This window comes from Homalodisca vitripennis, unplaced genomic scaffold (genome assembly GCF_021130785.1).
Source record: "Homalodisca vitripennis isolate AUS2020 unplaced genomic scaffold, UT_GWSS_2.1 ScUCBcl_7372;HRSCAF=15037, whole genome shotgun sequence".
NCBI classification, from domain to species: Eukaryota; Metazoa; Arthropoda; class Insecta; order Hemiptera; family Cicadellidae; genus Homalodisca; species Homalodisca vitripennis.
In genome coordinates, this window is record NW_025783488.1 from 7,891 (window position 1) to 22,636 (window position 14,746).

The 14,746-nt window shown below is 34.0% G+C and overlaps 1 protein-coding gene across 1 annotated transcript; it reads left to right on the plus strand.

Annotated features, from left to right (window-relative positions):
* The first annotated feature begins 924 nt into the window (after positions 1–924).
* LOC124374159 (probable Bax inhibitor 1) lies at positions 925–10,778 on the plus strand. Its single transcript, XM_046832422.1, has 2 exons — positions 925–1,092; positions 10,286–10,778. The coding sequence occupies exons 1-2, from the start codon at positions 949–951 to the stop codon at positions 10,319–10,321; spliced, it is 180 nt and encodes a 59-aa protein (XP_046688378.1). The 5' UTR covers positions 925–948; the 3' UTR covers positions 10,322–10,778.
* Positions 10,779–14,746: the final 3,968 nt, after the last annotated feature.

Sequence of the window (14,746 nt, forward strand, 5' to 3'; positions counted from 1 at the left end):
CTACCAGGGTCTGAGACCTGAGATATTGCAATTTTAGTAAATCCCAACAACGGTTTTCAAATAAAAAAAAATTCTGATTATAATATTTTTATTATTTTTTTGAGTTGAGATAGGTTAGTGAATGTATTTTTTCTTTATTTTAAATTATATTAATTAAATATTATGCAAAGTTTCATGGTGATATCTCAAATAGTTTTCAAGATATTAATTTTTTAAGCTACACGTTACATTGCAAGACGCGAAAATCCGAGGCCTAAAATCGTGTAAAATTAAAAAATGTGTAGAAAAAAACACTATAAGAGATAGAGAAATAAAATATTTTGGCATTTATCAATAGGATAGCAAAATGCAACAATTGTGCCAAGTTTCATCAAAAATCTAAAGAGGTGGGTGTCAAATTAATTATTTACTGGGTGATTTGACATGGAATGACCCCATGAATTCAATTTGAATTAAAATTATATTGTTTTATTTTCACCCAAATTCTCAAGACCTTCAACTTGTCTAGGAATGTGAATAATACTACTGTGTTTTATTCCTAAACCTTTTCATTTAAAACACTGTAACAGCTTGGGAATTTAGGTAAATGATGAGAATGCCAGATGAATGATTAAATTTCGAAGGCCTAAAGGGCAAAAATTTACTTTCCTTTTAGTTTAATAAAGTGTTAGGGTGTTTTAATGAATATTGGGAGATTTATTTTAGTTTTAATTCAAAATGAAATGTAAATAAAAATTATAGCTTCTGGTTGTAAAGTGACAATGTCAAATGCATACGTTGTTTTATTAAAGACAAATAAATTAATGATCATGAGGACTAATTTTAAACATAGCTAAATTTCTGTCGTCTCTAAACAATACATAATTTGTTTTGTTCTTGAAGTGAATATTTCAAAAATACAATTGTTTTTTGTGCTGATAGGTCTACCTGTACATTGGCTTGTTCCTGATGTGCGGATTTGTTCTGTACGACACCCAGCTGATCATTGAGAAACGCCGGCAGGGGGACAAGGACTTTGTCGCTCACTCAGTCGATCTCTTCATCGACTTCATCGGCATCTTCCGCCGGCTAATCATCATACTGGCAGAGAAGGTGAGAATATAGAGTATTAGTAAAAGTCATACATACCGGGATAATCTCATATTTCGAGAATACGTGAAATTAATAATGTCATTATAGCGCAAATATTCATCTAATTATAAACAATAAATACAATATGGTATGATATTTTGTGGAAATAAATTGGGAATATAAATAATATGTGAAAATTGTGAATTGCAACAATATACAATGTTATAACCATAATATTCACACTCCCCCAAATTTGGTGAATTATTTTAAATTAATCTGTGTAAAGGGCTGCCTCTCTTTCCCTAGTGAATTAATAACTGTCATTGATAAGATTTAATTTTATAATGTTCTAGCAGTTTACTCACAGCTTCGAACACAATTACGTAGACTTTACACATGTATGTACTTCTAGTTCAATTGACTTATATTTTCAACGCCAATGTTGAGTTGCCTTGTTGCCACGTTCCAAATAATCTGTTCAAAAAGTGTATATTTATGGCGATTGCGATTTACTTAGGCCTTACTTTTTTTTGTCATAGTTGATTTTAGCCTTGTTTTCCCAGTCAAGAAAAAATAATTATATATACTCATATTAATGTAATGAAAAGTAACTAAAACCCTTTAAAAAACGTTTTTTATTGACATACACGTGTTTCGGTTTTTAACAATCTTCAGTGTACATTATCCTCTAAATAAATAAATAATAAACAATTAAACATACACATATGGAACCATTTAAACATATGTTAAATTTAAATGACACAGTTGTAATTTTCTTATTAGTAATCTGTATTTAATACTTTAATTTTTTTCAAAAATTGAGTTTGTCTTATTTTTTCAGATTACTACGAGGGGTATTAGAAAAATAAGGTTCCCATGATTTTTAAAAATAGACAGCTCTATATTTCTACTTAGTGTTATACATCAAATTTTACAACCTCAAAAAGTTAAGCTATTTTCCCACATAATCACCGTTTCTGTCCTAAACACTTTTGTAGACGATGCTCCAACTTTTCTACCCCATGTTGTAGAATTCTGCCGCCAAATCCTTTGAGGAATCGAGTAACCTCTTCCTTGACTTCATAATCGGTACTGAAGCGTTGGCCATCCTAGTGTTCCTTTTAATTTTGGGAATAAGTGATAATCACTTAGGGCTAGGTCTGGGGCTGTAGGGGGGATGGGGCACAATAGGTTCAGCCAAAATTCTGTCAGCAGTTCTTGAGTTTGATGTGTGAGACATGAGGTCGAGCCTTTGCCATGGAGAAGCCTCACACCACTGGACAATCTTCCTGTACGGCGGTTCTGGATCGCACGTCTCGGTTTTTCTTAATGTGTTGCAATATCTGTCAGAAGTTTAATGTTGTTCCATGAGGCAAAAAGTCGATCAGAAGCAGGCCCTTTCCTGTCCCAAAAGATGGTTGTACATGACTTTCCCAGCACAATGTGTTTTGCTTGAACTTCTTCGGCTTAGGCGAAGTTTGAGTGACGCCATTCACGTGGATTTGCTGCTTGGTTTCGGGGGTAAAGTGAAACGCCCATGTTTTCACCCATAAACTTCGATTAACTGACGATGAATTTCAATAGGTTAAAATCTGTTTTGCATTTAAAAAACGTATCACAGCACGAATTTCGCATCTGGCCCAGGTAACAACGATAGGGAGCTTCATTCTTCGAAGGCAGCTAGGGCCGGCACTGTTGGACGTAGCCAGGCGCGAGTGGTATGGATAGGGAGAGGGATAGCTGATGAGTAAGACCGTGTTGCCAGATTTCTTCCAACATATCGCATTCTGTCTCGGCGGCATAGGGAACCTTATTTTTCTAATACCCCCTCGTATTTAAAATGTTATGAGGGTCTTTATTATAATTTAAAAATATATAGTACAAATTACAACATATATATATATATATAGGTTTGAGAAGCCTTAATTCTGTGAAAAGACAACTAAGATGGGTTTATATTAATCTTTAAGTTTATACTAAAAGTTAGATAGTAACTTTGTCTTTTGTATCTGCATGATTACGGTACTGACCACAAATATTTGCATGCTAAACACTGCATATTTAATTTTGGCTAAGATGTACAGTTATTAGTAGATTTTTACTAAAGCATTTGAATTTTCTTATTCTGGATATTTTCTCACTCTGTACTAAGCAGTGGTTGCAGAAAAGCTTGAAATAAGAAGTGTATGTACTATCAAGCTTACTCTATGCCTTCAAGACTATATAAATGTAAAACAAATTGAACATAGTGGTTAGATTAATTTAAAACATATGGTTGCGCTGTTATAAAACAATGTTTATACAGAAACAGTTGATTGTATGGATGGTTTTTCTGCATCACTAGACCAAACGACATTTCACAGAAATGGAAATAACTGTGAAATTAGTGGGAAAATGCTGAAACTATGTACATTTTTTACAGGGCTCGTAACATTGGTTGCTATAGAAATCTACTACAGACCATGTGTTTATCCTAAAATCCAATGTTATGTTGATTGCATCACTAGTCTAGGCGACTCTTGAATGCATTCAGTAATTCATCACAACATCAAAACGCCACCAGCTGGCCTTTGGTCTCACTTTACAAAAACCAACAGTTAGGTCATGTGGTGCTTAGTCTCTACTTATGAGGAATCCATCTGAAAGTGACGGATGAGGTCCAGAGATTGAGAAAAATGGGTATGAAAAGTTCTGAAAAAGGTCAAGACCTTGAAGTATTTTGTTTTGATTTGGAAAAAACATTACCACTGCTTTGATTGCTAACAAACATTGTTTTCTATAAACGCAACTTTGTGTATACAATCTTGGGATTCATAGTAAACATTTTAAAGAAAAAAAGCTATTTTATGGTCTGGTAGCTGTGGTAGACAAAATCACAGTATAAACAATTTTCTTCTCCTCAAAATAATTTTGGAAGGAAGCCATAAAAACTTTTGAAGAAAGAAAAAAACTCTGCGACTCGTTATTTTTTTGCCGAATGCACTGATTTTGGCAATATTTAATGTGCGCTGAAGTGCCAACAGAGAATGTGCAGATTAGAATACTATCTAAATGTTATGAAGCCCTGCAGGAAAAGGGATCCACTCACTGTTTATGGAATGGAAAAAGAAGAGTTGGAAGGAAAAGATAACCTAAAAAAGATTAATGTTAAACCAGAAGAAAGACATAAATAAAGATAGAGTAAACTCGTTAAAGATGAGGGAGATGAGTGTACATAAGACAAACCCTTAACCCTCTCCCGCTTACAAGGCATGAATCGGCACGGCCACCACATAGCCACTGCAGCCTAAGCGGCACAGATCGGCACGCACTGCTTTACCCACTAGAGCCGATAAGTGCTGCTCTCAAGTAGCAATATTTTGTACTACTACGGGTTGTTTGCTATCAGGAGACCATTTACTTTACTTTTACAGTAGATTTATTCCATTATTTTGCTATTTATATTAGTTGTGCGGAAACAATGGCGGGTTGTAGTCGTATTACCACTTCATGACAATGAAAATCGATCTCGTTATTAGTAGTGATTGCGACGATTGAAGTGAGTGTAGTGATGTACCAGAGACTGTGAAGTGGTTGGTGGCGTTAAGGATGTAGTTCGGAGTGATTCACAGTGGCAGTGGCAGTGACAGCGAGCCAGACAATGAATGACCTTCACCAAGTAACTGCGCAACAAACAACCCCGCGCCACCCACCGGCACCCAGCTGTCCGTGTGCCCCCTCCCTGGTCTCGTACAATCAACTTTCATTGAAAACCAATATATAGTAAAATAATTAATATATATAATTATAGTTAATTACAATGACAGAACGTGTGTAAGTTGAGGCGCCGCGTATTTTGATCCGAGCGCGCGACCGGGCAGAGCGAATTAATTGAGGTTAGAAGCACCGTGAGCGCCTGGAAACAATACGAGCGGGAGAGGGTTAAGCCTTTTAATGAAAACTGATTTTCATGGGGCTGAAGTTGAGGTGGATTTGGAGAAAATATCCAAACGAGGATGACCTTCCTCATCCGAAACTGCTGATGTTATGGTGTTTTAATCAACACCTTAACCCTCTAAGTGGCAAGCGACGTCTGAGATGTTCTATTTACGCCGCCGTGACGTGGCAAGCGACGTCTTAGAAGTCGCTTCACATTGCCACTTATTGCTAGGCAACCGATAATTATTTTTACGCCTAGTTTGCACAGTTGCGTTCACCACTAAATGTCAAATACATTTCATATAGTATCATCAACATCACGATGAAATTAATCAATAGTACTAACTGAAATAATCCGGTACTTTGGGATTATACCGACCACACCCAGACATGAATCGTTATTTGACATTTTGCTTGTACTGATTACTGGATTAGCGTAAAACAATATTTCGTCAATATAAAACAGGAATTGTATTATCGCAAACCCCTCCCCATCCTCAGACAGAGGTCAAAGTCGAGTGGTCTAGTAGATAACGTGATTGCAGAGTCGCGTCGCTTTGTTGTACTTCCGTGTTTTACCTCTACATTTCTCCAAACACAAAAATTCAACAAAAACAAAACATTACCAAACTAAAACTAAACTCTTTATTGAAAAAAACACTCAAAACTGGTTTTTATTCTTGATCACATTCCGCCACCCAAAATGGTGCTGCTGCCCCGCGCTGATGTCAACGAAAGAAAAACATCCATCGAGATAGTACCTATCAGTAAAATATCAAATTCTAGAGGGGCCTGATCGAAATATAAAAATTGAATTGTTAATGGAAAGGGCAATTATGTTACTGTGCAAATCATGTGATGCCGCGCGGGCCCTGCCGTAATCGGGATTCTCGAGAAAGATAAGATAACAGAGACAACAATACCGATTACAATACCTGGAAATGCTTGTAAGTTTTTTAATTTTGTAATTAAAGAGTTGTTTTTTCGTTCTATAAATGTTTGTTTTCTATAAATTTATATTTTTGTGTTCTTCATACTGGTGTGGTCGATATAATCCCAAAATACCAATAATCGTAAGTTTTCTCCCGCGGTCCTGTTTTTTTTTACTGAGGGAAAGGGGAGGAAAAGGCAAGCAACTTCTAGCGATTCTGACTAGAAAAGTGTTTTTTTTCTAGATTCAGTTTTTTCCCATATAACTTTTACAGTGTTGTAAATAGAAAAAATATTATTGAAGGTTTTTTGTTTAGAATTAAATTGTGAATAAAGGTTGCATTTAAACATAATCTCCTAGGAATGACATTTTTAAAGTTACAGAACGTAATAAAAATGAAAAGTTTGGTGTGGAGAAAAAAAAACGTTTTTTTGAACATTTGTGTGGATATCATATAAAAAAGGTTAAGGTATGTAAAAAAATAACTATACTGTGTTATTCTGTAGTTTATTACGAAAAAATTGATATATAACAAGCATTGCTCGTATTAGAATTTGCATTTTATTTTTAAATTATAAGATAGTCCTGCTTGACTCTGAAAAATAGCCCGCCATTCCAGCAACATATTACCGCCACTTAGAGGGTTAAACCACTGTGATTTAATTGGTAAAGCAATATCCGTTCAAAAATTGAATGATATCAATTCACTGATCACCCTTATACCAAATCGTTGCAAGTCATTTTACAGAGGCTTCTTCACCGGTAATGCAGTTGAGGATGACATTGACGGCTTCAATGGTAATTTGGATTTCGAAATGTAAGACCTAGAAATGAAAACCCTTTTCTTTAATTTCTTATTTTCCTGTACGATTGAGGAAGTTAATATATTGGATTATTATTTTTCTTGTGAAATTCATTAGTGCTCTATTATGAAAACATTAGCCTACCAATGTTTTTATTGTGAAAAGTTTGTTTTTAAAAGTAATTATAAAAACTAGAACAGAATAGAAGAACCTTTTTTTAATTTTTTGAAAAGTGATCAAGAGTGATTTTAATTATTTTTCATAATATTTCGTAATGGGTACTGTAAAAACTAGAAAGCTATTTTATTCTATTAACATTTTGTTATAAAAAGTATATTTTTTTTAATATAAATGGTTTTAAATATTTTTACTTGAACAAGCAATTGGCGCTTTATTGTGCGTCTGCAAAGGCATAGATCGAATTTCTGGTAAAAATGCTATAATTAATATGTATTTAAAAACTAGTAGTAAATATAAATTGATATTTCAGGTACGCATTACTAGACTTAAGACTTGACAATGTAACAAGAGATGTTCATCTTGTGTTGAATAATCTAAAATATGCTTTTCCTTAAAAAGCATCACTAGACTAAATGATTTTTTTCTGCTTTCTTTCTTAATGTAAGATGTTTAAATTCCATGAAAATAAAGAAATGCAATTACTGGATTAAAAGAAAACTTTTTGTTAGTAATCAAATCAAATAATCAATTATTTACTCTGGTTTAATGCTTTTTAACAGAGCGAAAACTTTTTAGGCAATTATCTCACAAGTATCTTTCGGCACTTAGTCTAATGGTATGGGACACCGTCCATATTTGACAGGGCTCTTTCAATTATTAATATTTCACAACTTCTGAGACCAAGATGGGATTTTCACCACTTTAAATACCAGTGGAGCGTAGCTGGGAGGGATTTTTGGAATAAGAATTTGCCTATATTCATACCAGGGTCTCTAAGAATATTCATGTAAAATTTCAGTAATATAGATTAAATAGTTTATGCGTGAAAGTAAAACAAACAAAGGCACTTTCGCATTTATAATATTATGATTAGGATGACCTACAAATAATGTTTCCTTTATTCAGATGGAATGTTTCATCAAGACCACAAACTGCATCAACAGACCTGTTGGATATAGAGGTTTAAGACTAATTAAGTGCGTAATTGAAGGAGAGTGTGTCACCAATTGAGCTAAACTACAGTTAACCATTGTGCAGTTTGGTTCATCGACAGAATAATGTTTTCTATCCACCTCATGCTTTAATTATTTCAAACAACTATGTATTCAAATTCAAAGATTCATATATATATATATAATGTTCTAACTTTCACTTATGTGAAAGTTTCTAATGACCTAACTTTCTAATGAAGTTGGATCAGAAACTAACCTGGGCACCACAATCATGTTAATATCATGTGTAAAAAGAATTCACAAGCTGTTTTCTTTTTAAAATATTTAATAACTTAATGTTTTGCCTTTTTCCAATCAATGTTTAATTATAGCCTAATTTGTATGGAAATTTCTCACAAAAAAGCCATCCCCCTTGTGCAAATAAAAGCTGTTAGACTGCTCACAAATTTTTCTTGTGATGCACACTTCAAACCGTTGTTTATAAAACTAAATATGTTGACAGTCTATTATTTTCATTTAATTTTTTTCAAAATTTAGATAATTTTACATACAAAAATGAGAATTTATGAATAATTCACACGAAACAAACATAAATGACATATTCCTTTTTGAAGACTGTTTAACACCCAATCTAGTCATGTAGTCCTAGGCTTAAGATTTTACAATAAGCTGCATCCTTTGAACCTGTTTTCTTTAAATCAGCTCAAAAGCAAGCTGTACAGGACACTAAACAAGATGTACCATATTTGTACTGGTTTCATTCATCACATATCTATAGATTCTACTGATTTTTAAGTCTGATAGAATGAATCTCTTTTACATTCAGAAATTATATTACGTTAAAAATTCCTCTTTTGGCAGGGTTGTTAATTTTGTCTCACATTATAATATTTCACAGATAGTAAATGATCATAGCTGCTGATGTTAATATAAGACTTGCATGGTCGATTGGGAAGGTCTATGTCATGGCAGCAGAGTTGTAGGAAGTTAATCAGATCAAAAGGTTCTTTACTTTTATTATGAGATTTTACTAACTGATGGTATAAAATTGGAATGGTGAAATAAATGCATAGACCACCAACCCTTACATCTTTTTATTCTTGGGTAGTAGAGTTTAGAATTCTTCACAGAAGATGTGATTAAAATGGTCACAAACAGTTACTCCTCAAGTTTGTCTTGTTATCCAATCAAGTTGGTGCTTGATCTGTCAATCACAATTATACGATTTATTTTAAGTTTGTATTTGAAAATGGAAGGATTGTGAATGAAATACTTGAACATTTGCCATTGTTCAGTGATACTAAAAATCACTACATTAAGTGTGATCTGCAATCTGATCTCTTCTTCAGATGGATGATGCAATCCAAGGTAAAATAAACAAACAATACCAGAATGTTATCAATACACGCATAGATCAGGAATCACAACCATGCTGTGTGTCACCTCCATGGACTATAATCGCTAGAACATGCACTTAATTGAAATCAAAACACTAAACTAAACTAAAGAATACAGTTCAAAATGTTATAAATGAGGTGGGGGTTGAGCTTTCGGACAGGTTACAACGTGCACAAAATTATTGTGTTCGCTTTATCTTCAACCTTAGACGATATGACCATATAACACCCTTCATCAACCAGTTACATCTGCTAAAATTGAATCTACTCCGTCAGTTCCACATTCTCAGCATGTTACATTCTATTTTGTATAACAATTATTCCCCTTCTTATTTGTCTGAATGCTTTTCTTTTATTTCTGAAACAAGCAATTGGAATACTCGACGTGGAGCCTCTTTTTTTATCTATTCCTGTTTATAGATCTTCTATTTACAGTAAATCATTCACAGTCTCTGCTTGTCGACTTTGGAATAATCTCCTGGTCTTATCAGAGGTATTCGTAGTCAGGAGCGGTTTTTGGGGGTGCTTAAGGAGCATCTGTTTTAGGCCTCGTCGGGTTGACAATATTTTGGCGTAGGGTATGGGACGATGGCTATGTATGAATGGTGATGGGTGAATGTCTGTTAATTTTCTTGTAATTTTTATTTATTTTTAATTTCATGAAGAACCTTCTTTTCATTTTATTATTTTATATAAATATAGATTATAATTTTTGAATGTAAAACAGTAATGTAGATTATACTGTGGCTCTTGTTTTACACTAATAGTACAGTTTATAAATTTATGGTTAGGTGTGAGAGAGGACTTAATATTCCTAACCTCGCCAATTGAATGTTTTTCTTTGTGTTCAATAATTTTTCATTTCATCATATTGCACATCTCAAACCACTGAATGATGGGAAATATCCTGATTAAAACATTTTTTCCTCTTTATCTGTTATCTCGCCTCATGGACAGTAGCAAGCCTCATAAAATGTAATTAAACATAAAACACTGCTATTAAATAATATTAAGTAATTGTGTATGTTGTAGGAGGACCGAAACAAACGCAACAACAAGAAGGAATGATGAATAACTGAAGACTGCCACGTCAGACATGACTGTTGTGGCCGATGTCATTTGTAAAATTCTATTTGTTAAGCTGTTCATTAAGTTTTATTTACTAAATTTTCATAATGTGTTATAAAAATGGAATCTTATTATTTTGGAGTGTTGAGTTTTTATTTAGTTTACTACATAAATTAATGTTTATAGGTTTAGAATATATAAAAGGTGGTTTCACTATCTGCGGGTTGGTTTTGTTGACTTCCAAGATTGAATTTTCTGATGCAGTTTTTTTCAAGTTAAATATTGCTTTTCTTCTTATGTATCACAGAAAGTTACTGCTTTACTTATAATATAGCGAGTGTTCCGAAACTACTGACTCTCGGATAGTGGAGCTACCCAGCTGGTGGTAGGTATTGTAACTTGTGTGTACTTCTTGTATATTGTATTGGTAAGTAAACATGTTTATAATTTGGACAAACTTGTGTCTCATTATTTCTTACCCTTTGTGTATGCACACCAAACTCTCTTATTGTACTTAGCATGTACACAAAGCAAGGTAATTGTCGATCCAAACTTTTATAATTTGGGGTCTTAACACCATTTAAAGACAAATACAAACCTCAAATGTCTGATTGCACATATCAGAGTTATTGAACCTTTTTCACATAATTGCATATGACGTTCCATGCAAGGGGGATTAACCTGTTGACGAGTGCAGCAAAAACATACCCAAATGAGTGCGCACGGCATTTGCCGTTTGGTCCCGTATGAGGAGGCACAGCATTTTCCTTTGCAGACTAATGACTGATTCGTTCTCACTGACTTACTGTGACGTCTAGCGGAGATTTTTGGAACTTTTCAGTTGTTCCTAATAGTCTCTGTACAGCGTTGCTAGTCCTGTATCGTGGTGGCGCCTGGTGATAATTTAAAAAACTATTTTACGGAGGCGGGACACAAGACCCGCTACGCCTCCAAGGTCGCCATTTTATAAGGCCACTCCCCCAGAATAACCCAAAGAAGCGAAAACTACTCAGGCAGTGCTGTGTGCATGCAAACACACTACTCGAACTGGACTAAGAAGAAAAGAAACCAGCTATGAATGTTGAACATGTGGTCGCCCTTTGTATATATCCTTGTTTTGAGCAGTATCACATATTAGCAAAGTTTTAAAACGAGGATATTGCTTTTAACAATCTACAATGTATTTTTATATACATTTAAACTATAATAAACAAGTTTATTAACATTTAAAAGTTTTTTTTTGTTTTACTCCCTAACTGTCTGTCCACTGGTCAATGAGTCACTCAGTATGGACTGTCATAGGGGCACGGCAAATGCCGTGTGCACTCGTCAACAGGTTAAGCTACTGAAGGTATGTTGGTTGAAAAACAACACTCTCTGGTTTGGGGATATATATAAGGCATTTTCAGAAAGTAAGTGTACTGAGGCTGTCACGTCCAGAAAGGATTTTGTTACATGTTGACTACACTGCCATGTAGGCACTTCCATGTATTCCTCCCCTCCGCAAAGAGACAAAGTTCAGTACATTGAGAAATGTCAATGTGACAGTACATTTCATGAAAAATGTTAATCTAATCTCCTTCCAGGTGCGTAATATGCAGCGTAATCATCAGTTATTTTGTTTTGAAAGGAAGGACTCCGGTTGAGGTTTATAAACAGGTAAAATCTGCATGTGATGATAAGGCTATGAATCACACGAGTGTGTTCAAATGGGTGTCGCGAGTTTAAAAATAGTAATATGTCTGTGAATGATAATCATAGGATTGGAAAATGACCATCAATTGCGACTGAAATTTGGGGAAAAAATTTAAAATTCACTCCGTAACAATTGCAGATTGACTGTGGATGAACTTTCTGCTATATTTCCACAAATCTCCGGTTCTCTACTACACGAAACCATCACAGAAACCTCGGATCGGAAAATGTCTGTGAAGTGGGTCCTAATAAAGTTGACAAACAAACACAAGTTAAATTGAGTGGAGGCTGGGCAGGAATTTTTGAGACTACTAACTCCATGGAGATAAATTTCCCCTTAATTTGGAATTATGCAGTTTTTTATCTCATTATAAACCTCAACGGAGTTTTTCCCTTCAAAACAAGATAACAGATGATGCTAAGTATTAGAGAGAGATTAAATTGACATTTTTTTATGGAATTTGATAAATAGTAGGTAATAATGTAAGTTATAAAGTTAAATATAATGATAAATAAATATAAGATGTAATTTATATCCAAATAAAAATATATGATTATAAATGACAAATCTATAAGTTAATTTACACTACATTTTAATTTAGTAATGATTACTTATTTATTACATAGAAAAGTGAGCAATTTAAGTTAATTAAATTTATTGTAATATATTAAATTAAATTCATATAAATTAAATATATTAACTTACAGGGATGCTACAGGTCGGGGAAGTCAGAGGGAAAAAAACAGGACTGGAAATCAGGGAAAAGTCAGGGAATCCGGTCTCAAGTCAGGGAAAAGTCAGGGAATTTCGACGTTGGTCAGGGAAAAATATAAAATCCCTTTACACAAATAAACTCTGTAATTTCTATGTGCTACTAATTACTTATGGTGCAGTGTTCTAAAGTATTTTACTTCTGTGTTGTAAAAGATCATTTAAGTCAATCTTTTTGTACGTATTAAACTGGGTTCACTTTATTTTTTGCTTTTTTATATTTGCCACCCTGTTAGCCTCAACACCGCTTTTTCCCACCCATTAATTACCAAAAACCCTGGGGAAAAATTTGGTCTGGAAATCAGGGAATTTCATTATTGGACTCCTGTAGCAACCCTGACTTAACATAAATTACATTATTTCCTAATGTTTATCACAATTATTAATCCAACCTTTCTTTTTTTTTAAAATTTGATAAATAAATAAAATTATAATCACTACTTAGTATAGTTTTAACGTAACTTGGCTCGTATTTTGTACGTAATAAATAATCAATACTAAATTAAAATTTAGTGTAAATTAATTTGTAGATTTGTTATTTATAATTTTATTTTTATTTTATTTAGATATAAATTTAACTTAATCATTCATTAAGTTATATGCCAATTTAACTGTATAACTTACGTTATTACCTAATATCGTAATTACTAATTCAACCTTCTTTCAATCCATTAGATTGGTTAATTCTACAGGTCGTCTGAAACAGATTGTAGTCATTACTTCCTCACTATTGACTACACCGTCATAGTTTACTTTTGTGGATTCTTGGCTCTCTCTTCGAGCCATGTGAGTACATTCGGGCTCACTTATTATCTATTTATGCTCCACAAGATGCACTGCTCAAATCATCTCTTGATGATGTCCAGTGATGAGGCCGGAGATCCTGATGGTACCCTTGAATTAAGCTCTGTGAGCATAATACTGTTTATCTTTAACTGTCTAACAGTTTATGGAACAAATTTAAGGACAAACAGAAATGCAAGTCAGTCAAAAAAAGACACTCCACCATACATTCCCGTTAAGAAAGTGTTCACACATTAACTTAACGATTGATTAGTACTAAGACGAAAACCGCTGCAGACTGGATTTACCCAAAATTAGGTAGGGGATGAGGATAACATGGTTTGCTCCACTCCTCCTTTTCCTCAAAAAAAGAAAATATTTGGATGAAGATATGCCCTGCAGTATTTTTCCACAGGGGCAAATGTAAACAACCATGTTAAACATTTTAATTTTCATTTTTTAAACTTGGCCCAAACCTAATCTTATTCATATCTATGAAAACCCTCTTAAGTCGCCAAAGTTAATCACAATAATTAAAAAAATAGAACACTTCCTTTTATCTGGATTAATTTCACTCTTTTTCTTTATTCACTGGGGGTTGTATGGTGGTTGGTTTTGCCTTTCAGCAGAAAATCTTAAAGTTAGACTTTTGAAATGTTAACACCGCAAACCTACCTAAAACAACCTCATAATAATTAGCTTTAAGCTAAGACCATTAATGAAAAGTGTCACCAAAAGGGTTAAAGCATGTTGCGAACGTTAATACTGGTTTTAATGATGGGCAACAAAAAAGAAAGAGCTGGATTACTTTATCATTGATTATCAAGGGTCGTTTTTAAAATAGGAACCTATTGCGTATTGTGTACCTGCATCCTGCTACGTGACGTCCGCTCAAGGTCAGCCACTCTTGGCCATTCTCTGACTAGCCGCCATTAAATGTCTCTGTCGGTGTTGATTGTGTGGTTATCTACTGCTTCGTTTGCCATGTCATTAATCAATCTCGCCGATTGTGAAGTGTGCTGAGTAATTAGGTTTTTAAATCAATGAAAGTTCGTGCTGCTAAAATTCCTTTGTTGAGGTTTGTGGTGAGGATGTAATGAACGATGGAAGTGTGCGAAAATTGTGTAAGCTTTTTAATTAAAAGGAGAGAGATGTTGATGAAAAATGGCCTGGAC

Coding starts and splice junctions, on each gene's coding strand:
- LOC124374159 (XM_046832422.1), top strand. CDS start 949: ATGTGCGGATTTGTTCTGTACGACACCCAGCTGATCATTGAGAAACGC. Junction 1,093..10,285: donor TCATCATACTGGCAGAGAAG/GTGAGAATATAG, acceptor TGTATGTTGTAG/GAGGACCGAAACAAACGCAA.